The following is a 22983-nucleotide window of genomic DNA, read 5'->3' as shown; positions in this document are numbered from 1 at the left end:
TATATATATATATATATATATATATATATATATATATATATATATATATATATATGAACATCCCCCTCTTTTCCTGTTCATTCATTCCCTTTCTTGCATCCACCATATTCCCAATGCACCACCATGAGCAGCTTTTTTTTTGCCTTTATAGGCTCTGTCACGTCTCCTATGAGTCTCGATCTTGTATAGATCAAAAATAAATAAATAGAGTGAACTCATACCGTGGATCGAAACACATATAAATAAATGCAGGTTTAAGTCACACTTTACCATGTGACAATGTGTTTTCAGGGTGAGTGGTAAAAGGAAATGGTTTGACTGCTCTAAATGTGATGGTGGAACAGTACACTCGTCACAATGAAAACGTGCAAAATATACTGTTCAACGTTAACAATATGTTAAAAAAAAATTAAAGTTATTCTTTCGTTATTTATATTATTAGTTTATTATGAGTACCCTATTCATCTTTGTGATAGTTAAATATCGAGGTCAAAACTTTGAGGGTAAACCAGAAAATACAATCAAAGTTTATGTGGCTGTGGATAAGATAGAATCAGAAGTCTCATTTGAAGGTTTCAGGGATTCATCCTCTGTGAGGTCATTTTTGTGCATAGCCACATGATTTGATTTCTCGACAAAGATCACACAATCAGTTTTTCTTCATTATCCATCACTTTGAACATAGCCACAGTTTGAAACAAATCCAGATTGATTGAGTTGTGGAAACATTGAGATGCTTTCATCAGAAGGAGAACAGTGGATTGATTTGTGAAAAGTTCGACATTACCATAGCTCGAGTAGAGAAGAACTATTACAAACATCACTGTATTTTGAGCAGTGCATTATCACTGACATGGCAATACATCCATATTATCAATGGAATACATTTCTTTCAGACTCTTTTCAGCTCAATGTACTGTGCTGAGAAAATAATTCACCCTTTTAGAATGACACATGCCCATTACAGGGGCCACACAAGGACAGTGATCGGTGGCAATTGTCAATACAATACAATTGTCAAATTTTGCAATAAGGAAATGTGTAAATATATGGGGATCCCTGTTATTCGTTGTGGGTTCACCTTTTTCTTGTCCCGCATAGAGCTTCGACCCCGTACCATGATCCGACAGCCAGTTTCAGCTTCCAGCTGCTTGGCTGTGAGGCCCCGTGGGCCGAGGATTCGTCCAACGAAGTTAAACTGTGACAGCAGGGTGAAGGTAATACAGTAACAATAATTTTGATATCATTGTACATGTCTTCATCATTAATGGACTTAATCAACAGAACGTTGATCGGGATATGCTTAACCACTGGGGGAGGCAAAGACGTTTTTGGGCATTAACCCTTCGTCGGAGCCAGTCCTGTTGATTCAAGTCACTATTTTATCTGTCTGCTGACGTAGGAAAATAACTTTTCTGTTATATGTTCATTACTTTGTCTCCAATTTTTTAAGCTCCCAAGATACATGCATCACAAAGAAATGGCTTTCCATTGAAATAACTCTCCTGGTAGCCATAAATAGTAATAAAAACAAGAAACCAGCTCTTTCCTACTGAGCCAACTCAAACTTGGATCAAGTGTACAGTTGTACAAGTTGTATAAAAACTTAATTGTACAGCCATAACTCTAACCCCAACCCTCACCGAGCTGTTAGTGTCATGTGATTTGATATGTTGATTTTGATTCTGCATGCAACATTGCTAGGGTAGAGAAGAACAATTATAAACATCCTTTTATTTTGAGCATTGCATTATTATTATTATTATGGCATGATGAAAATACTATACACCTATATATGTCGAGATCAGACCCCATTACTGCAGTGGGTACCAGGAAGCAAGTGCCACACCAGCTATTACTGTATGCATCCTGACAAACGGGAAATGCCTGCCACACATTAACCTGTCTGCGGTACACAAAACAGTTGTGGGAGCATCCAGGAACAATTTAAATTTTAAATTGGTTCTTCTGGCTAATGCTCATGCAGAATAGACTGAGCTTATGCAACTGTTTACTCAGAAGAGCCTCTTTTAATTTATACTCGCAAATACCACCCATCACTTTGCTGTTGGGAATATTAAAAGAGAGAGAGGGAGAGAGAAAAAAGGGGGGAGGGGAGGAGAGAGAGAGAGAGAGAGAGAGAGAGAGAGAGAGAGAGAGAGAGAGAGAGAGAGAGAGAGAGAGAGAGAGAGAGAGAGAGAGAGAGAGAGAGAGAGAGAGATAGAGAAAGAGAGAGAGAAAGGGAGGGGGGGGTCATAAGCCGCAAGTTGGCGTTTGCAGTTTCGCCACGTGTGGCCACACACAAACCTCCCTTCCTTTTCTTTTTTGCATCACAAACATTCGGGGGAGTTCCCTGAATCCATTGTTGGTTAATGCATGAGAAACTAGAAGGGCACTCGGTAGAGTGCACAACTCTGCCATGTAATGCCTGATCCGGGAGAACATATCGGGCCCAATACATTTTTGAAATATCATGCTATACAAGTACGATATCGTTTTTGGCCCTATCTCTCAATGGTGAAGAATCACTTAACAAATTAAATAATTCTCGTATCCAGATCCGGATTTGGATCTTCACCAAAATCAAATCAATTCATCTTTGCGACATACCAAACCTGTCCACCAAGTTCCGTCTGAATCCGTCCACAACTTTTTGAGATATCGTGCTATATTTCGTTTTTGGCCCAATCTCTCAATGGTAAAGAATCGCTTAAAAGATTCTAGTGGTCGGATCCAGATCCGGAACGTCACCAAAATCTAAGCAGTTCGTCCGTCCTTGTCACACACCCAACCTGTCCACAAAATTTCATCCGGATCCGTCCACAAGTGTTTGAGATATCCTGTACAGAAACAAACAAACAAACAAACAGAAAGGGGTGAAAACATAACCTCTGTAACCTTCCATGGCAGAGGTAACAAATAAACAGATTGCTCCTTTCATTACGTATAGGTATGATGGTAATTTCACAGCATATTTTTAAATTGCAGTCTTGCAAAAATCAAAAAAAAATAAAAAAAAATTACTTTACATGAGCCAATTTTCTTACAACTAAGCCATCGCAAGGATTACCAATGCAATATGAATATCATACATGCCAAAATGACAGGACCATGATGACAATTACTGCAAGACAGCAAGATAGCTGTTGTTCTGTGCGACCTGGAGTTGTCAGTCTCCTAACTCCGTCAAGATGGATTTATCATCTTGGACAGACTGTGCGATGACTGGTACAGCATATCAGGAAACACCACTCTCCCAAGCATTCCTACCAAATTTCCCTCTGACATCAGCATCACTTGAGGTATTTTACAGACTGAAGAATGAGGTTAATCACAACCAATAATGGGCCGCCGTAAATAATATATTATGATTGTGCTGAAGGATCATTTCTACTGAAGGACATTTTCATGGCCTTGTTCACCGAACATACGACATACTGAGCTGAACACTGGAACTGCGAGGAAATGACTGCTGAGCCAATTCAGAATCTGATAATTATCACAACCGTGTTATGATTTTTATAGGCTGTGCCATTTCCACATTAAATGAAGGTCAGCAGAACTCATTTCTTAGAAGAGATCGCACCAGCTGAAAGGCAGGTGGCTGCTAGATGGACGAGATGTTTAAACATGTTGGGTGGCCGATTGTATTTGATGGACAACTCGAGTAAAATGAACAGCTTATGATAACATGGCATTGAAGAAAAACAAATAATGTCCATTTCATATCCCTCAAAACGACGACAACATGAAAAATTGGAACTGAATATGAAAGGGAGAGGGAGAGCAAGAGAGAGAGAGAGAGAGAGAGAGAGAGAGAGAGAGAGAGAGAGAGAGAGAGAGAGAGAGAGAGAGAGAGAGAGAGAGCAAAAGAGAGAGCAAAAGAGAGAGCAAAAGAGAGAGCAAAAGAGAGAGCAAAAGAGAGAGCAAAAGAGAGAGCAAAAGAGAGAGCAAAAGAGAGAGCAAAAGAGAGAGCAAAAGAGAGAGCAAAAGAGAGAGCAAAAGAGAGAGCAAAAGAGAGAGCAAAAGAGAGAGAGTGAGAGGGAGAATGAGAGAGAGAGAGAGAGAGAAAGAACCAAAACGACAAAAAAAAACAATTTTCAAGCATGAAAACAAGATTAAGAACGGGGCAATTAACGGGATCAAAGGGCCCTTAATAGACTGAGAGAGGAATGGCAATTATTACACTGAAAACAAACTTATTGTTTGAGGGAGGATTGGGACAAAGACCTTTGAGGTTCAATTAGTTTGGGTGATCCATGTAACACGTGACTGTTTCAGGATTGAAATGATGGGATGAGAAATGCAAACGGCTGAACATACGTCTCTTAAGCTGTACGACACAACCAATGTACTGTACGTCTCGACATCAATATCCTACATGTGCAAACTAAATAATATTTTAGATATAGATCTGTGAAATAAATAGTTTCAAAGAGCATGCACAGCTTCACGAACGAATAATGTCAATGTATTGCTGTTTCATACAAATGGGTGTTGTGATTGATTTCATGTGCACACTTTTGGTTGTATAAGTAAACTAAGGATATATACATATACAGTATCTTTCTAACCACCGACTGACATCCATCCATCCATTGGGGACGATACTCTGTGCAGAGCATTGGTGCTGCCTAAGCAGTCTCCTTGGCTCGTGGGCAAAATCCTGGATGGGTCGCCACTCCAACACAGGATACCAGCAAGCTAGCACTCATTTTGCCGACTTCAGAAGAGTGACAGGCAGAGTCAACCCCACCTGGTATTAATTCAACAGCTGAGGGGGATTTGAACTTTGGATCCTAGGATCCCAAGCCCACCACCCTAACCATTAAGCCAACACCAGGCATACTGACTGACTCACTGACTGATATGAAAGATTGGCACCTTCCGCGTGACGTAGAAAGCTGAAATTTTGCAAGCCGATGGACATCGAAGCTGGTACCCTAGAAAATTTCACAGAATCATCGGACAATATCAATAAATGAAAATATTTTTTTAATGAAAATAAATAAATAAAATGAAAAAATGCACGTGAGTGACCCGAGACAATGGGGAAGCACGAAAATTTGGTGTGCCAACGGATATCGAAGCCGATACACCAGGAAAAATCACAGAACCGTTGAAAAGCATCCATATATGAAAATAAATAAATGAAAAATATTAAATGAAAATAAATGAATGAAAAATCAAATGCAGATCAGTGACCCGAGACAATGGGGAAGCACGGTTCGTATGTTTACACAATGTGTAAGCACACCCCACTAGTGTATATATTGTTGCGGTTGGAGGTCGGGTGAGAAGACTACTGGGGGGAAACTATCTCGGGTTCCCACCAGACTCCCCGGAATCGCAGGCCGTCGCACACGGATAACTCCGTGACGTGGTGGATTGCTAACTGACCGTGAACGCCAATAACTCAACCACGTGACTTAAGGTCCTCCGTCTAAGGTTAATCGGGTTACCTAAAAATAATCACGTGACCTAATTACCAGGGCACACGTCTTCGGTACGCCTTTTCTGAACCGGATCACCTTACCGGATCAGATGCAGCTGAGCGACACTGCCAAGGATGTACCAGCTAAAATAACAGATTGTTTGGAATAAAGTCCTGGCTAGGCTAGGATACGGACCATGCTGGATCAATGAAAGAAAAGACAAAAACGAGCTGGGAACATTTCTACATAAAGCATTTATTAAAGGCAGGTGAGGAAAAATATGTGGCACAGTGAATGCAGTTTATTGTTGTATTTAAAGCAGGGACAGTAAAAAATTAGTGAGGTGCGATGGCAAGGCAGGAAACTTACAAAAGCATATACAGGGCAGACCTATACCGATATATCTTCTGCAATCTTAACTTATAGCTAGGACGGGCGCCAATGCACGCGCGCGCACACACACAAAACCTAATAAAGAGGAGTTAATGAGAAGAAAGGAGAGGAGATGAGGCTAACGGTCTCGTAATACCTTGCATGGTTGACCGACCGACCTACCTACCCAGTACGTTTGGGGGGGGGGACGCTCCGCCGAACGATCCTTCCTTGAGAGTTGGCACGTCATCTCCTGATTGACTACGGCACTGGCACAGCGTCTGCGCTGATCCAGAGAATGGGCGAGACAGTCAGGCGTGAGAGAGGGACTTTAAGTGGAGCCAGGTGAGTGGGTGGAGAAGGCGGAGTCAAGCAGGCAGAGTCAGGTGGATGGGTGGAGCCTGCGGCGAGAGGCAGGTGGAGAAGGTGGGTGGGTGGAGCCAGCGGTGAGAGATTCCAGAGAAGGCGGAGATTGAGAGTGAGTGGGCAGAGTGGCCGACTGGACTTGCAGAGCAGCAGGCATATGTAGAGATCGATCCAAGGCCAGGCAAAGATGATAAGGACGACAACGACGACGACTGTGGACGGCTTCGCGATCCGTCCTTTATCGGCCCCGCGGTGCAGGGCGGGGAACCGCCTCGAAGCGATGCGTTATCACCCGAATCGGGTGCTCCCATTGGGACCCGGCCACTGCACGGCCCGAAGCGGCCTTATTTTACATCCAGCTAGACATTGGCGAGCTGTGGAATTATCTCACTCCGAACCCCGCGATATAAATCACCTTGCACCGAACTCCCGGTCCGTGCTCTGGCGAGGCCGAGGGCCGCGCTGGTAAATAGGCCCGCTTCGTGGTATGCCACCCAGCGTGCTGCGGTTGGCGCTGATCAATGCATTTGGCCCATCCGTATGCCATGCTGCCCGAGCGATCTGGGCCATACAGCATGCCTCTGCTTGGTGGCAGCTGCATCGAGGCGGAGGTGCGGGAGGATGTCTGCCGTCCGCGGGAGACATTGGTGGCTGTGGTGGCGAGCGAAAACCGATGGTAAGACGCCGTTGTGAACCAGCGCGCAGACCCGAACAAAGAGGTGTACCATTCGTGCCCCGTACAGTGTGATGATAAATATCACGGGGTTACGCACGGGTCTGCTATTCGTGCATACAGGTATTTATCACAGTGGTGATCCTCACAGGTGGCTGCTAGAGCACGGTGCCAGCCCTGAGCTGTGTCATGGATTGAAGGGAAGGATTGGATACAATTATTAGGGTTTAAAAGAGCGCGTCGCATGGGCGTTGAGATTTAATGTACGGTTCTACTATTCCCTTTGGCACCGTATCTTGCAGCGGAGGATTTTTTCCATCGTGTTGTTTCTGCTTCCTTTGGTCTCCGTGAGAACATTCATAGGTGGAGGGTGTTGCTGCAGTTTTCAGAAGTGGCCGTCTGGGTGCGGTGCCTGCTTGGATTTATTTCAGGAATAAGAGGAAGACTTGGAATGAAGATATAGATATAATCAGACCTAACTACGAGACCCACACAACGTACTTCGTCCTGTTTAACCATTTAGATGTGAGGTAAAGGTCTAACTGCATATATATTAATGAAATAACTGTCTGGGGAACACTGTATGTTGGATTCCATTGCCTTAGATGCATGCAGTTTCCAGAACCACAACGTTGTTGTTTGTCTTTCGGCTGCTCCCGTTAGGGGTCGCCACAGCGGATCATCCGTTATGATCCGCATAACAATTTGGCACAGGTTTTACGCCGGATGCCCTTCCTGACGCAACCCTGGTCGCCTCTTACGACACAGGGATAAGGATTGGGTTTCGCCATGATTCCGGGCAGCCCTCCACCCTCTCATAGCGCGGCACAGCGCAGAGCTGTCCTCAAGCGATCCTCCAACCCAAACCTCCGAGTAGCCGGATTACAGGCGCACGCCACAACGCCCGGTTTTCCAGAACCACAATATATATATTTTTATTTTTTTACTAAAACTTTCATCTGGTATGTATGTATGTATGTATGTATGTATGTATGCATGGATGGATGTTTGCATGGATGTATGTTCGCAAAATACAGCCAAAACGGTACACGGTAGCACAAAAATGTTAGGGTCACCTTACTCATTATTCTCCTGCAGTGTGCAGTATCAAGTTTTGTTAAAATCGGGCAACGAAAAAATTATTTAAAAATCAATTCCCGATTCAGTCAAGTACTCTTCGTGAGTATTTGATCAATGCAAACAACCTCAGCGGTATAGTTCGCTGGAGCTATCTTCTTTTATTTTCTTGTAATGATTTATTAAAAGATCTCAAACATTTAGTATCGACAAAGAACGATTTCTTTTTAAGCATAAAATAAACATCGCCATTTTCATCTAATACTTCCATGTTCATTAATAAATAAAATTCTGTTTTGAAGATTACGCACAAAAATGTCTTTGACTTTCTTTTCTCCGTTTTTTTTTTTTTTTCACATTGACGCGCAATATCAAATTTCGTTAAAAACGGGCAACGAAAAAAAATATTAAAAAATCAATTCCCGATTCAGTGAAGTACTCTTCGGGAGTATTTGATCAATGCAATCAACCTCAGCAGTATAGTTGGCTGGAGCTATTTTTTTTTTTTTATCAACGGCTGTCACAACGGGTTCACGGGTCGTCTAGTATACAGTGTATATATATATATATATATATATATATATATATATATATATATATATATATATATATATATATATATATATATATATATCTACATATATATATATATATATCTACATATATATATATATCTACATATATATATATATATATATATATATATATATATATATATATATTGTTGCGAATTCGTGCCCCGCCGGCGTGCGAACGACCACGTGTAACCAATAGCGGCCGCTTCGCCCACTGAACGTGCAATTCAGTCGTGACCCTCTCGGAACAACGCCGGGAGCTAGTCACGGGTGGGGGTTTAACCTCACCACAACTCAGTCCGCATTCTACCTGCGCGAAATAGGGTCCGATCGCCGAATGGTCGATTTACCCAAGTATCCGCGCGGGTAGCGTACCGAGGAGTTGAACCACGCCACAGGTCGACTCCGGACATGAACCGCTTAAGCGGCTCGTTCCGTGCTACAGGGATAACCGAGCGGAGTTATCGTCGACCTTGACGGTTCAGATTATTTACCGGGTGTTTTAAACCCACTATCAATCCCTTACGTGATGCAAGATAGAGATTCAAACAAAGGAAAGGACGCAGCGAAACGGGGAACAATTGGACAAGCACATTTATTCACGGAAGCACGGAAGGCACGTATATTACAGTCAAGCAAGAAAACACAATAAAAGCAAGCGAAGAGACACATGCAGATTTACAACCGAATAAGGCAATTCACAAAACCCCAAAAGAAAAGGAAGTCGCGACTTCCCTGAGCGCGTCGTCCAGCCCTTGGCGACCGCAACTCCAAGTCCCTCCGGCGTGGTCCACTGGGGTCGTGCCTCGTGCCTGCACGTGTTGTCCGCCTGACCCGAATGAACGAACAGAACCTCAACCTCCGAACGAACGAACCATAAGCAGGGACTCTCCAACAACTCTCGACAATTCTCATTCAGGGACAAGGGAACAGGGACTCTCCACACCCACCCTTTTGTAGGGTCGGGCTCCGCCCTTCGCTCCACCCTGAGCCCCGTTCTTGGCTCCTCCTTCCTTCGAGACGCTTCCAGAAATGCCTCGAAGGGGGGCGTTCCTCTCCCCCGGCCGCGTCACACCGCACATCCGCCAAACGGGAGAGGACGTGCCACCCCCTCCCCCTTTCTCACCAAGCACGGGGAAAAATGGCGGGAAAACCCCCAAGGCGTTGTTGGTTTTCTTCTCCATGTGCCGTACGACGAGGGAAGGAAGATTCGGGCGGGACATATTTGCGCGGGCGTTTTGGGCGGGAGATCTTGGCGGGAGATATTTAAGCGGGAGTTTTGGGCAGGAGATGCCCCTTCGCACCCTTGTTGCTGCTGCCACCCCGCTCCTTTCATCCGTCCCACGGAGATCGTGACCACACGGTGCTCGTTGAATGGCGAGTGGCGAAGATGGTGGTAGCGTAGTTGTGGAAGGTGGCGTCGTGGTGTGAATGGCATGATCGTTGAGATGTTGGTTGTGGCGATGTTTGTTGTTGTTCTTGCACCACAATAACGACAGCAAAAGAAAAACGGCTAACTGAAGAATCGCAGCCCGAATGGATCACATATATTCCCTCTATACAACGGGTTTGGGCTAACTACACATGAACTTACCGATATATCTCACCTGAGGACCCTTTATAGTGTATCGCGAATTTCCACAGCCGTAACTATATATATATATATATATATATATAATTCCAGCAATCTCTGTGTGTGTGTGTGTGTGTCTGTCTCTATGTGTGTCTGTATGCGACCGCAGTTTCTCGATGACTGCCGGTCTGATCGGATTGAAACTTACCAGGAATATTGCCGGGGGCCCACGGATGTGCCTTTCCGAGGTTTGATATCAATCGGACGAGCGGTTCCCAAGTTACGGCCATTTATCTGTCGACCAATGACAGGACACGGTGCTATGACATCATTCGTGACATCACAATTAATGTTTGTTTAATTATTATTATCATTTTCTGTGAACACATCTACAGAGAGAGGGGTGAGAGAGGAGGGGGAAGAGAGGAGGGGGAAAGAGGGGGAGAGAGGAGGGCAAGAGAGGGGGAGAGAGAGGGCAAGAGGGGGTTGAGAGAGGGGCATCACAATTCAAGAGAGGGGGAGAGAGGAGGGGGCGAGAGGGGGTGAGGGAGAGGGGTGAGAGAGAGGCGTGAGAGAGGAGGGGGGAGAGAGGAGGGGCGAGACTAGGGGGGAGCGAGAGAGGGGGCGTCATAATTCTTCTTCGTTTGATATGATGTCACAATTGACGCTGGGGACCTGAGTACGTTTCCCAGGTGTTTCCCAAGTTATGGCCATTTATGATACGGTTGGTCCGATCTAATTGAAAAAAATGCCCCAATCCAGTCGTCGTTTACGAAAGTGAAGGAACGAATCTGCACATACTGGCACACCTCACCCACGAGAGAGGGGGAGAGAGAAGGGGGCGAGAAGGGGGGGTGAAAAAATGCCCCAATCCAGTCGTAGTTTACAAGAGCGAAGGAACGAAGCTGCACCTACTGGCACGCCTCACCCACGAGAGAGGGTACTGGAACGAGAGAGGGGAGAGAGGAGGGGTGAGGGGGGGTGAAAAAATGCCCCAATCCAGTCGTCATTTACGCACCAACGGGCCCGCCCCAGCCCGTACTAGTATGTATATGTATATATGTATATATGTATATATATATATATATATATATATATATATATATATATATATATATATATATATTGTTGTGGTTGACGAAATTCACAAACCACCATTCAGGTCCCTTAGGTGAGATATCTCTGTAAGTATATGTGTAGTTAGGCCCAAACCCGTTGTTTCGAGGGAATAAATGTCATTCAGTCGGGCTGCGACTCTTCAGGATAGCCGTTTTTCTTTTACTATCTTTATTTTGGACCAGCCGCCATTACTACCACCACCAACCACGTCTCAACAGCCATCACACAACAACCACCAACCACAACGCCGCTTCACAACAACCACCAACCACAACGCCGCTTCGCAACAACAACCACCAACCACAACGCCGCTTCACAACAACCACCAACCACAACGCCGCTTCACAACAACCACCAACCACAACGCCGCTTCACAACAACAGCCACGACCTTTACCGTCACAACTCGCCACCATCGCATCACCGTCATTCCCACGCCACTTGTGGGCGCCGATGCTGGACTCGTGCGGGGCGCGCACCGAGCAGCGTGTTCAGAGACATCACAGACTTTCCGAAGAAAAACGGATCAAAAACGACTCACGCCCACTTCTGTTCCATCCTATCGGCGAGCTGGGGCGATTTGGCCCCGCCTCCAGGGCGTTGGAGTGAGGACGCTATATGCAAATTCATGGATCAAAAAGCATTCACGCCCACTTTTCCTCGGTCCAATGGGGAGCCAGTTAGAGAGGTGAAGGGTCGGAGGCAGAGGGTCAAAGGTGAAGGAGCGAAGCCACGGGGGATATAAACGGCTGCGTTCGTCAGTCAGGGCAGTTCAGTTGGCAGTTGGAAGTTCGGAGGGGAGAAGTCAAGAGTGAAGAGTTGGGACGAGCCAAGAGAGGAGACGGAGAGGGCGATTAGACGGAGCTGTGGAGAGGTGGCGGCGGCGAAGGCGGACGAGGGGGTGCTCGCGTCGGTGCCGGGAGCTGCAGAGGGAGAGGCCAGCAACGCGACCGAGGTCGAGGAGGAGACGCTCGTCGCGGGACCCGAGACAGGGTGATATCCGCCATCCCCCGAGCATCAACAACCCCCCTCCTGTTTCCCCCCGCGCTGAGATAGTGCGACAAGGGGGCCCCTTTCCCACCCCCTACCAGACACTGTCCGCGAGGCCCGCGGAGTTGGGGCGCCACCGCCACTTTGCGTCTCATCATCAGACGGTAAGCCCGACACGGTCTCGGCCCCAGGCCCGCCTCATCCTGGAGGGTGGTTCTTTTCTTTTGCTTTGGGAATATGTGTTGTTGGCGCCGTCTGTGAAGTAAAATTGTATAAGTGTTGCCGTGTGCTCGGTAGTCGGATAGCTCTGCATTGTCTTCTTCTTTTACATGTGCTTTTGGTGGAATTGTATATGTGTGCTTCCCGTTCATCGCGAAATAAATGTGAGTTATGTTGAACTGTTTTCCCGCTTCGCTTCGTCTTTTCTTTCATTGAATCTCCATCTTGCTTCACGTAAAGGGTTGGTCGTGGGCTAAAACGCCCGATAATTAATCGAACCGTCGAGGCCGACGAATAACACCGCTCTGTTATCCCGATAGTACGGAACGGGTCGCTTAAAGTGGCCCGTGTCCGAAGTCGACCTGCGGCGAGGTGCGATCGCCCGGTCTACCCTCCGTGTGGGTACTTAGGTAGGTCGAATTTGGCGAGCAACCCTATCCCACGCGGGGGCCGATTGGCACGATCGTGGTGAGACCGAAAGGTCCACCCGTGACTAGTTCCCGGCGTTAGTCCGAGAGGGTCACGACTGGATTGTCCGTCCGGTGGGCGACGTGCCGCGATTCGAGTTACGTGGCCGTCCGCACGCCGGCGGGCGCGAATCCGCAACAATATATATATATATATATATATATATATATATATATATATATATATATATATATATATATATATATATATATATATATATATATATATATTGTCGCAGAGCTGGTGGTCCAGGTTCATCTTTTTGACCCAATTTTTGGTGATGAGCGGTTAACACCCCAGCCCGGATGGTCGAGCGGTTTTTCCTTATCCGGAGGTGGACACGTTGATCCTCGGAGATAATCACGCGCGTAGGAAGGGCATGGGGCAATGGCGGTGTGACGGGGGCACAGAAATGGATACACAGGGGGGTTTATACTCGAACCCCACGACAATTACGGACACAGCAACTTAACATGAACACGGTATTTAATGACAATCGACATATTTACAAGGGTAATTATAAATGTCCTAATTATAAATACGTGAGGTAAATCAAGGTCTAATTGGCCGTAATCTATCCCTTCGAAAGTGTTCATCACACGCTACCCACTTGAAAACCAAAGTATAATTCATGTGGAGCATTAAATTGGCCATTCTCAACTCAAAACACAACTTCCACATGAACTATTCCATCTCAAGAACTTTTCCACAAGCTTTATTTTTGGATTTGTTTGAATTTGGCACATGTAGCCAGCACGCACGACATCCGGAGTGATGCGGTCACCACGTCACATAAATTGAAACAAAAAAACAACTACCTTTCTCCTGACTCACCCACGAGTCCCGATCCTCCTTCTACTTACTCTTCTTCTTCCAATTATACTTCTTCTTCTTCTTCTTCCGGTACACCATCTTTATTGTACTTGAACTGACCCACTCTCGCCATTACCTTCACGATTTCTTACTACAAACTTCCATTCCCGAATCTTACCTGTTCTTCAAAAATTAATAATATTCCTTGTATCCTTTCGATCTATACATCTCCTGCAACCACGTGTCTCTCCCCCACCCCCTTCCTGAAACGTTTCATCGACCCAGCAGCTCCACACTGCGTTTACAGTTCCAAATTCACCACACACCTCCACGATTTTACTTCAACCTTGCCTTTTCCGAATGTCACGCTATTCTTATTTAAAATAAATAAATAAATTCACGTTTGACTATACACCTCCCACAGCCACGTGCTTCTCCCGTAACCACGTGATCTGTTTCCACCGCCTGCGTTTATTGATCCAAATTCACCTTTCACCTCACGATTTTTTCTACAACCTTCCCATTACCTCATCTGATGAAAATTCTCTCGAACAATAATAATAATAATAATAATAATAATAATAATAAACGATATCTTATAATGCTTCATCTTCCCCTTTCACACATGTGCTTCTCATTGACTATCATAATGCACCACTCTTTTATTTCCATAAACTGGTCTCAATTCGACCTCTCCTTCATACCTTGCCGAAAAAAATCCAACTGTTTCAGCGTTTCTTCTCTCCATTCTCTTAATTCGCTTTTATTGCCTCCATCAAGAAATGTGTTTCATCGCATCTCTGACCTAAAAATTAAAAAAAACCGAGTTTGCGATGAATGTTCACTTTCCATCAATCAATCTTTTTTTCCAACTTCAGTGCCAACTCACCCCTCTCACCCCTCCCTTTCAAAGCAACCATCACATTCTTCTCCCTCAAAAACACCCTCCTCACCTTTCTCCCTCAACTCTCCCCACTCACCCTTCTCCCACCATTCACCCCCTCACTCACCCATCTCAAAATTCCCCCCTCACATCCATAAAGCTGTCTCCTTTCCCTGCCCTCTCACCTCCATCTCATCACTCCACATCCTCAAATCCTCAATGGCCTTCTGCCCTCTCTCTTGCCACCTCCCCTCTCCCCCAGCACCACAGAGCCTTTTTCCTCCTTATCCAATCCCCTCCCCTACCTATTCTGCAATCCCCCACACTTGTCCTACCCTCCCCCTCCCCCTCCACCCCATGCACCCAAAGCCTCCTCCCCTCCCTCTTCATTAACAGCGTGGACCTAAAATATCCGGGGCCTTCGCTCAAACCTTACTGATCTTTCCATACAGGTTGCCACTGACAAACCACACATAATCTGCCGAACATAAACTTTCCTCCCTCAAGACGCTTCTGACTCCCAAGTATCTCTCCCTGGTTACTCCCTCCTCCGGTATGACAGACCTGAGCCTCGTCCTGCTGGAGGAGTTGCTCTCTTTATCAAACACTCCATTCCTCACTCTCCGTACACTGCCCTCACTCCCCCACACCACAGGGAATACCTCTGGCTACGGCTTCCCCTCCACTCCCACCTCCTGTTTATATGTGTACTGTACCGTCCACCGAACAGTGATGACTCCATTTACACCTCACTAACCGAAAACATGGACCATCTTCTATCTTCTCATCCAAACTCTCTCTTCTTCATAAGTGGTGACTTCAATTGTCATCATGCCAGTTGGCTCGTGTGGGGACTTCTCTCACCTGTCATGGCACTTCAGCAAAAGCTTTCTGCGACTCATTGGGACTGCCTCAATTGGTCAACTTCCTGACCCGGATCTCAACCAATGGTACTCCATCTCTTCTGGATCTGATTTTGACAAATTTCCCAGAAAATATCTGCTGCTCTTCCTCCACTCCAATCGGTTCTTCTAACCACGTGCTTGTCAAAGTGGACATCTCTCTGGCTATTATCAGAGAACCACCAAAGCACCGTCGAGTCTGGCATTTCACTCAAGCCGACTGACAGGGTCTCCAAGCAGCCATCAAACTTCGAGACTGGTCTCCCATCACTACTTTCTCCAACATCAACTCATCCTGGGAATTCTTTCAAAGAAACTTGCACTCCCTCATGCACAGATTTATCCCCTCTCGTCTGCAGTTGTCCTACCCTTCCTCCCGCCCATGGTTCACTGAAGCTTGTGGCGAGACAGTTGTCCCGAAACAACTTGCCTTTGCCTCATGGAAAGCAAACCCAACTTAGGGTAATCTCAGTTCCTTCCATAAAGCTCCGAACAAGTGTGTATCTCCCATCAGGGGAGCCAGAAAACAAAATCTTTCCAAGCTCAAGTCTGAACTTTCAAACCTATCTCCCTCCTCTAAATTCTGGTAGCGTCTAATCAAATCTGTTTCTGGTGCATGTTCCCCCTCCATCACTCTCTTACCTCAAATGGCCACACTGCTGACACCGCATATGAAAAGACTGAATGACTAAACTCGGTGTTTGCATCGTAATCCTGAGTCTGAAACCCATCGCTTTCTGTACCCACCTTACCCAGTTGCACCCAACTGTCCCTGGACTCTGTGTCCTTTTCTCTTGACAAGGTGGAGAGCTTGCTGTCAAACCTCGACTCAGATTCTGCAACCGGTCCAGACGGCATCAGCCCACGTGTCCTAAAAACCTGCTCTTGCTCACCCTCCCTCTATTCTATTCACCCTCTCATTTGCTCAAGCTCATCTGCCATCTGCTTGAAAATCTGCTAACATCACTGCCCTGCATAAAAAGGTTCAAAACAGATCCCTGCAACTACAGACCAATCAGCCTTCTCCCAATCATCAGCAAGGTTATGGAATACATCATCGCTTCAGACATTAAATCCTTCCTCTTCTCCATTGGCTTGATTTCCGATCATCAATTTGGTTTCAGACCAGGTCACTCTACCCTGGATATGCTGATTCTGCTCTCCCAACAATGGATGGAGGTCCTCAATGCCGGACATGAAATCAGAGCCATATCCCTCAACATAACGCGTGCTTTTGACACGGTCTGGCACCCTGCCCTGCTCACCAAACTCTTTTCCTAAGGTATCCAAGGCCATCTCCACTCATGGCTCGCAGACTTCCTCTCCTGTCGCAGCCAACGTGTGGCCATAAATGGAGTTCTCTCATCGCTTCTTCCTGTCCAGGCTAGAGTTCCTCAAGGAAGCGTTCTGGGCGCTGTTCTTTTTCTGGCTTTCATCAATGATCTCTCTGACTCTCTAGAAAATCCTCTTTTACTCTTTGTTGATGACTCCACCCTCTGCCTACCATCTGTCGTCCCTCAGACCGGCAAGCAGCAGCTTCTTCGCTCACTGCAGATCTGGGTAAAATCACAAACTGGTCCAATACGTGGAACATGTTTTTCAATCCAGACAAATCTCACACTCTCACTCTATCTCTCCAAAAGGACCATTTGGAACCCCCCCCCCCCATCCACTTTCTCAACAATCCTCTGGAAGAAGTCCTTTCTTTCAAGCTTCTGGGTCTCACTATCTGCCATGACCTTTCCTGGGAAAGCCACATTTCCAGCCTCGCCTCCAAAGCCAGTGGCCGACTGGGAATCCTCCGTCATGCAAAGTCCTTCCACGGCTCACCTGAGCTCCTGACCACTTACAAAGCTTTTGTCCGCAGCCTGATGAAGTACTGCTCTCCCCTCTGGGATGGTGCTCCTGCCTCCCACCTTTATCGGCTTCACGCTGCGGAAATCAAGGCATTTCGGATCATTGACATCTCCCGCGATGAGGTTGAGTATCCAAGGCCATCTCATCACCAAGGTTGAGTATCCCTCCCGACCCCCCCTGCTGTGTCTGCGATTTGTCCCCACCATATTTTCACAGGGTGCTCAAGGTCCACCAACAGCCCCCTTCTGGTAAAACTACCAAAATCACGAATCACTGATCACCTTCACTCTTTCATTCCTCGTTTGTTCCCGCCTTTGGAATAAACTCCCTCACTCCGTTCAATCCCCTTTGTCCCTCCAGGCTTCAAAACAGCTGTTCACCATCACCTATTATCGTCTCCCATTCAAATTCTCGATCTTATCTCCCCCCGTTAATCCACCCCAAGCCCACCTCCTTCAAATTCCCCGCTTCCTTCCTGAAAGTCCCTGTAATGTCCATCTTGTCGACCCCGTGTTCCTCGCCCCATCCCTCTCCCTTCCACAGATCTCCTAATGTCTCTGTCCCCCACTGTCTTGTCCTTCCCACTCCCGCCCATCTTGTCTCATGCCTCCCTTGCTGTTCATTGGGTGTTCGCTCTCATCTGAGCCTCGATAAGGGAAAAAAAATTGTCACGTCACACCACGTCAAGTCACCCTCAGCTAATCAGCATTGATCGCCATCCGAGCGTGCAGTTCCGGTTTTGCTTTCGATATCATCATTACCTCCACCACCAGGTTATGTTTTCACCCCTTTCTGTCTGTTCGTTTGCGTACAGGATATCTCAATAAGCTGTGGACGGATTCCGACGAAACTTGGTGGCCACGTTGGGTCTGTGACCACGATGAATTGATTCGATTTCGGTGAAGATCCGAATCCGGATCCGACTACCAGAATTCTTTCTGTGATTCTTCACCATTGAGGGATCGGGCCAAAAACGATATATTACACGACATCTCAAAAATGTATTTGGCCCGAAATGTTCTCGTGGATCAGGTGGAGATTTGCGCTCTACTGAGTGCCCTTCCAGGTTGTTAAGTTTTTTGCTGTTTTTTCGTCATAAAAGTGACTGAAAATTCGTGAAATGTGGTGTATTACTCATGTGGCGGACCAGGGAGATGACAATCTTACGAAATGTAATCAAAGGAGTTGGGATGGAGTGCGGAATTTTGCGGATAAATGGATGAAAATTGTTGACGAGGTCCAAGGAGAATGCGAAGCGAAAAAGGCGCACCAGTGCCAAGCACTCTTGAAAGAAGCTCGGTTGGATTATTATCGATTAGATTACAAGATAGGTCATTGAACATTTGTCAGGTGAATGACCTGTGTACCTTGTTTTCCTGGTACCCTTGCATGTGTAAACTTGTCAAATCTGTTGAGGGCTTTGAGAATGAACTTTGGAATGCGGGTTCTCAGTTTGCTCATGTTCCACTATGAACTTGAATTCATTTGATTTATAAAAATGAAACATGGATTCCTTCGCATTGTGCATCATTTTAGCTCACCTGGACTTGAGTCTGGTGAGCTAATGCGATCGAGCAGTTTCAGTAAGTAAATCAGTGAGTGAGTGAGTGAGTGAGTGTTAGTCTGTAAACACCAGTCATAATCGCTTGAACCAAAATAACGGTTTTGATGAAACTTTGCCAAAAGCTTCATTTCTGATTCCTAATGAAAGTGTATTCACCCCATCAAAATCTGCGCTCACTAAGGTTGGTCTACAGTTGTGGGGAGGGGGGGGGGGTGTTTGACCTTCCAAAATAGGTATTTGCTCTCTTCTCCGAAACTACAAATTATTTTGACTAAATTTGACCACAACTTTCATCACTCATCATGGACCAAAGGTTATTCATGGCATTAAAAAAATAAGGGTCTCGGATGGATTGCAGGGGGTTTGACCCTCAAAATAGATATTTGTTCTCTTCTCCGAAACCACACGATTTTGACGAAACTTGACTACAACCTTCATCACTCATGATGTACCAAAGTTTGCTCATGGCATTAACAACGTCAAGGTTTAAGGTGGTCTGTGGGGGGTTGAGTGACTTCCTCCTGATCCATGTGAGCTTAAGGACCCATGATCCTATTTTTGAGCTTCACCTCCAGACCCTGAAGAATTTGGGTACCACTTGAGATGTTACGCAACATTCACACACATTCAATGAGTAGCCCACGCACAGAAGAGGGTTGCAAAACAAAAACCAAGTATTGACGACCACCGACAATCCTGTGCTGAAAAGCCATCGTCGCCAAAGCACTTGTGCTCCGTGCTTTCAGCAGTTGCTGGTGCAAGATGTGAACATGTGCTCCCACCTGTGTGTATCATCCGCAACGGAGCTGAAAAATGGGTGAAAGGTAAAGGAAAATGGCAGCGGGATATCTTGATGACAGCTGAAACTTTAGATGGAGGTAAGTTATTTGATCAATCGGGTGAATGATTCTCAGTAAAGAATTGTGTTATTCTGAATGATGCTCTCCTCATCATTCTAACTGTCGACATTTCCAGTAAGTTGAAGTTTTCTTTCCATCCCATCATACTAATACCATTTCAATTCAAGCCATGATTAGGGTGTACCTTCTCTCTATTCAAGGTTTACTGAGAAGTGCAGCCACAGAATGTCGAGACAAAACCATATTGAGGAAGATAAGGGACAAATATTGTGTAGCAATTGAAGTGAAGTACCACAACAGAAAATGTATTACTACATACACGCGCAGCTTCAGGGATCGTCTCATGGATCGACCTGATGATCCGTGAGTATCCTCCTTGTGAATTATCTCACACTGAGAGAATTCCTCAAATTTGACCTTCCTTTGATTTTCCTCCTCCAATTCTCTCTTGAAATTATGATAACAAGGCTTCTGTTGCATGCTCACCACATAAGTAAGACTAAACCAAATTCTGAGGTGCTGATCATTAGCTCCGACGCCGATGTAGCTATCCTGCTGCTCTCCCTTGGTGGCACGATTAGCGTGGAGGCTTTGCACCTGCACACTGATATGAAGAGATCAGAATGCATTCTGGACATTAAAACAATCTGATCGACACTCAGTGCGAAACTGTGTGATGCTCTAATCAGGCTTGATGTTTATACTGGTTGTGACACAGTTAGCATGTTTCTGGGAAAGGGTAAAAAAAAACCTCCCTTTCGATCTTGTTGCCAAATCATTTGAATACCAACAGACCTTCTGTGAACTAGGGGAGTCCATCAGTTTGCCAGATGACTTATTCCTCAAACTTCAGGCATTCACATGTCATATGTACAACCAGAAGGTTTCGGACATAGACACTGCCAGATACAGAAGTTTTTGTGTTGAAAATTTGGTGAAAATTTCGTCTCAATCCGAAAGTGGTTGTGGCGAAAAACATGAAAGTTCTGTGCGGACAAACGTAGACAAACAAACAAACAAACGGAGACAAATGCAATACCCTCTCCTTTGGTGAGGATAATAAATGTTTGACTTCTGCTTGGTGTAAATCATGACAACACAGCAACTCACTTACTTATCCTCAATCAAAACAAGCCTGTCTCTATATCGACGTGTGGTGAGGTGTTTTGAATTGTCTTAAGAGGAGGAGAGGGGTGGAGGAGCAGGGGAAGGGGGCTGGGAGAGAGAGGGAGAGGGGTGGGATGTTCCCATGGAGATTCTGGAGAGGGGTGGAAGAGACAGAGGAAGAGGGGAGGAAGAGAGAGGGTCTTGAGGGGTGGGGGACAGAGTGAGAGGAATGGGAGAGAGAGAGAGAGAGAGTGAGAGGGATGGGAGAGGGGTAGGAGAGGGATGAGAGAGGGAATAGGGGGAGAGAGAGTGGAAGGGAGAGTGCAGAGGAGATGAAGGGAGGGGAAGAGAAGAGGGGGGATTCCGGCAGATGTGACGTCCGGTCTCAGGCCCATCCAAGAGATGGCACACAGTGATAAATCACCCTGCCTGTGAAACACCGAGAAGACAGTTTATACGTAGCTGGGTCAGGATTCAAATCCATGCAAGACAGCTTAGATCAAGCGTGCGTACCTCTCGGCTATTCTGCCGTGATGTGTAGATTCATTGCTTTGTAACCACTGAAAATATTTTTTAGTCATTGTAATCATCTAATTTATTTTGCCTTCCTAACACTGCAAATGTATCCATGGAGAACAGTGCAACAGTATCATGATTGAAGCTTGAGGAGTGCTTGCTAAGTGGCTAAACCACTCAAGCAAGCACTCCAATGAAACAGTTGAAGAAACTTTTAAAAACGAAACGTTAAATTTTTTTCTTATATATGTATCGATCTATGACAAAGTGACGGGTTGTATAATGAAGGAAGATCGTATCTCTCTCTATCGAGTGCAGCCTGTGGCTGCTGGTTGCATCATTGGTTTGGACGCGGCTATGCCGCTGATGCAGTGTCCCCCTTACCAGTACACTGGTGCTCATTTTGCCGACCTCAGAAGGATGACAGGCTGAGTCAACCTCCTGGTGTATTTTAATTCAGCGGCCAATGGGGATTGAACTCAGGACCCTAGGATCCCAAGCCGCCACCCTAACCACAAAGCCAACACCAGGCTAGGAAGATCGTATAAAAAGGGGAAACGTGGTGTAAAATAAAAATGCACATTTTCAGTGAGCCAGCCACCGCCCTACATATTGCATGACAAGGCGGGGACAAACACAGGTGAGTGGCCCATGAACTTTGTTCAAGTCTCTAAATATATTCAGTGACAGTGCGAATATTGTGGAGCACTCATCAAGTGGCTTAAGCACTCAAGCAAGCACTCCAACAAAACGGTTGATAAGGAACGGCTCGCTTCACAATCGATTATAGTGATCGCTGATCGGTATTACAAACACTATGCACCCGGAATTCGGACATTGCTTTGCCATTCCAGGCATCTCCCGGAGGTGTTTAATAATATGACATATTGCTAATTGCTTGCCAAGCCAGCCGTTCCTTATCATCCATTTTCTTGGAATGCTTGTGTAAGTACTTAAGCCACTTGCCCAGTGCTCTGCATGCTGCTTGGTTGTTCATTCACAAACCAGGGCCATACACGGCAAAAGTATTCGTACTGTCTCTGAATACATTGATTGACTTGAACAAAGTTCAAGTCGTACTCACCTGCTTTTGGCCCCGCATTGTCGTGCGGTGCCTCGGGCGGTGGCGCATCTGCTGAAAAATGTGCAATTTAATTTTACATGACGTTTCCTCTTTTTGTACGATCTTCTTTCATTATATGACCCATCACTTTGACATAGATATAGATCCAGAGATACATATTTTTAAAGAGTAAAGGTTTCGTTTTTAAAAGTTTCTTCAACTGTTTTGTTGCTGAAGCCACTTGACAAGTGCTCTTCAAACGTAAATCTCTCCAAGCTTCCATGGCGATATCATGGTGCAGTTCTCCATGGGAACATCTCTGGTGTTAGGACGGCAAAATAAATTAGATCATTACATTGAGTAAAAAATGTTTTCAGTTGTGACAAAGCAATGAATTGCCACATCATGACAGGAGAGCCGAGAGATACACATGCTTGCTTTAAGATGTCTAGCCTGGGTTTGGATCCCGACCCAACGGAAACTGCTATCCTAGTGTTTCACAGGCAGGGTGATTCATCAATGTACATGGTGTCTCTCAGAAGGATGTTAAAC

At 45.7% G+C, this 22983-nt stretch overlaps 1 protein-coding gene across 7 annotated transcripts in view; it reads right to left on the bottom strand.

Moving 5' to 3' along the window:
* The window catches only part of LOC147034330 (KH domain-containing RNA-binding protein QKI-like), a 554637-nt gene that overhangs the window by 200867 nt on the left and 330787 nt on the right, over positions 1-22983 (bottom strand). For all 7 annotated transcript variants that reach the window (XM_085880964.1, XM_085880956.1, XM_085880974.1 and 4 more), the window contains one exon: positions 1082-1198. In XM_085880964.1, coding sequence (XP_085737090.1) covers positions 1082-1198 — 117 coding nt within the window. The remainder of the gene's footprint in view (positions 1-1081; positions 1199-22983) is intronic.

The sequence above is a fragment of the Eptatretus burgeri genome, chromosome 1, assembly GCF_056783735.1.
Source record: "Eptatretus burgeri isolate ZD-2024b chromosome 1, Ebu_testis_v1, whole genome shotgun sequence".
Taxonomy (NCBI): domain Eukaryota; kingdom Metazoa; phylum Chordata; class Myxini; order Myxiniformes; family Myxinidae; genus Eptatretus; species Eptatretus burgeri.
The sequence above is the reverse complement of the archived record's forward strand: the minus strand, read 5'-3'. Positions and strand labels throughout refer to the sequence as shown.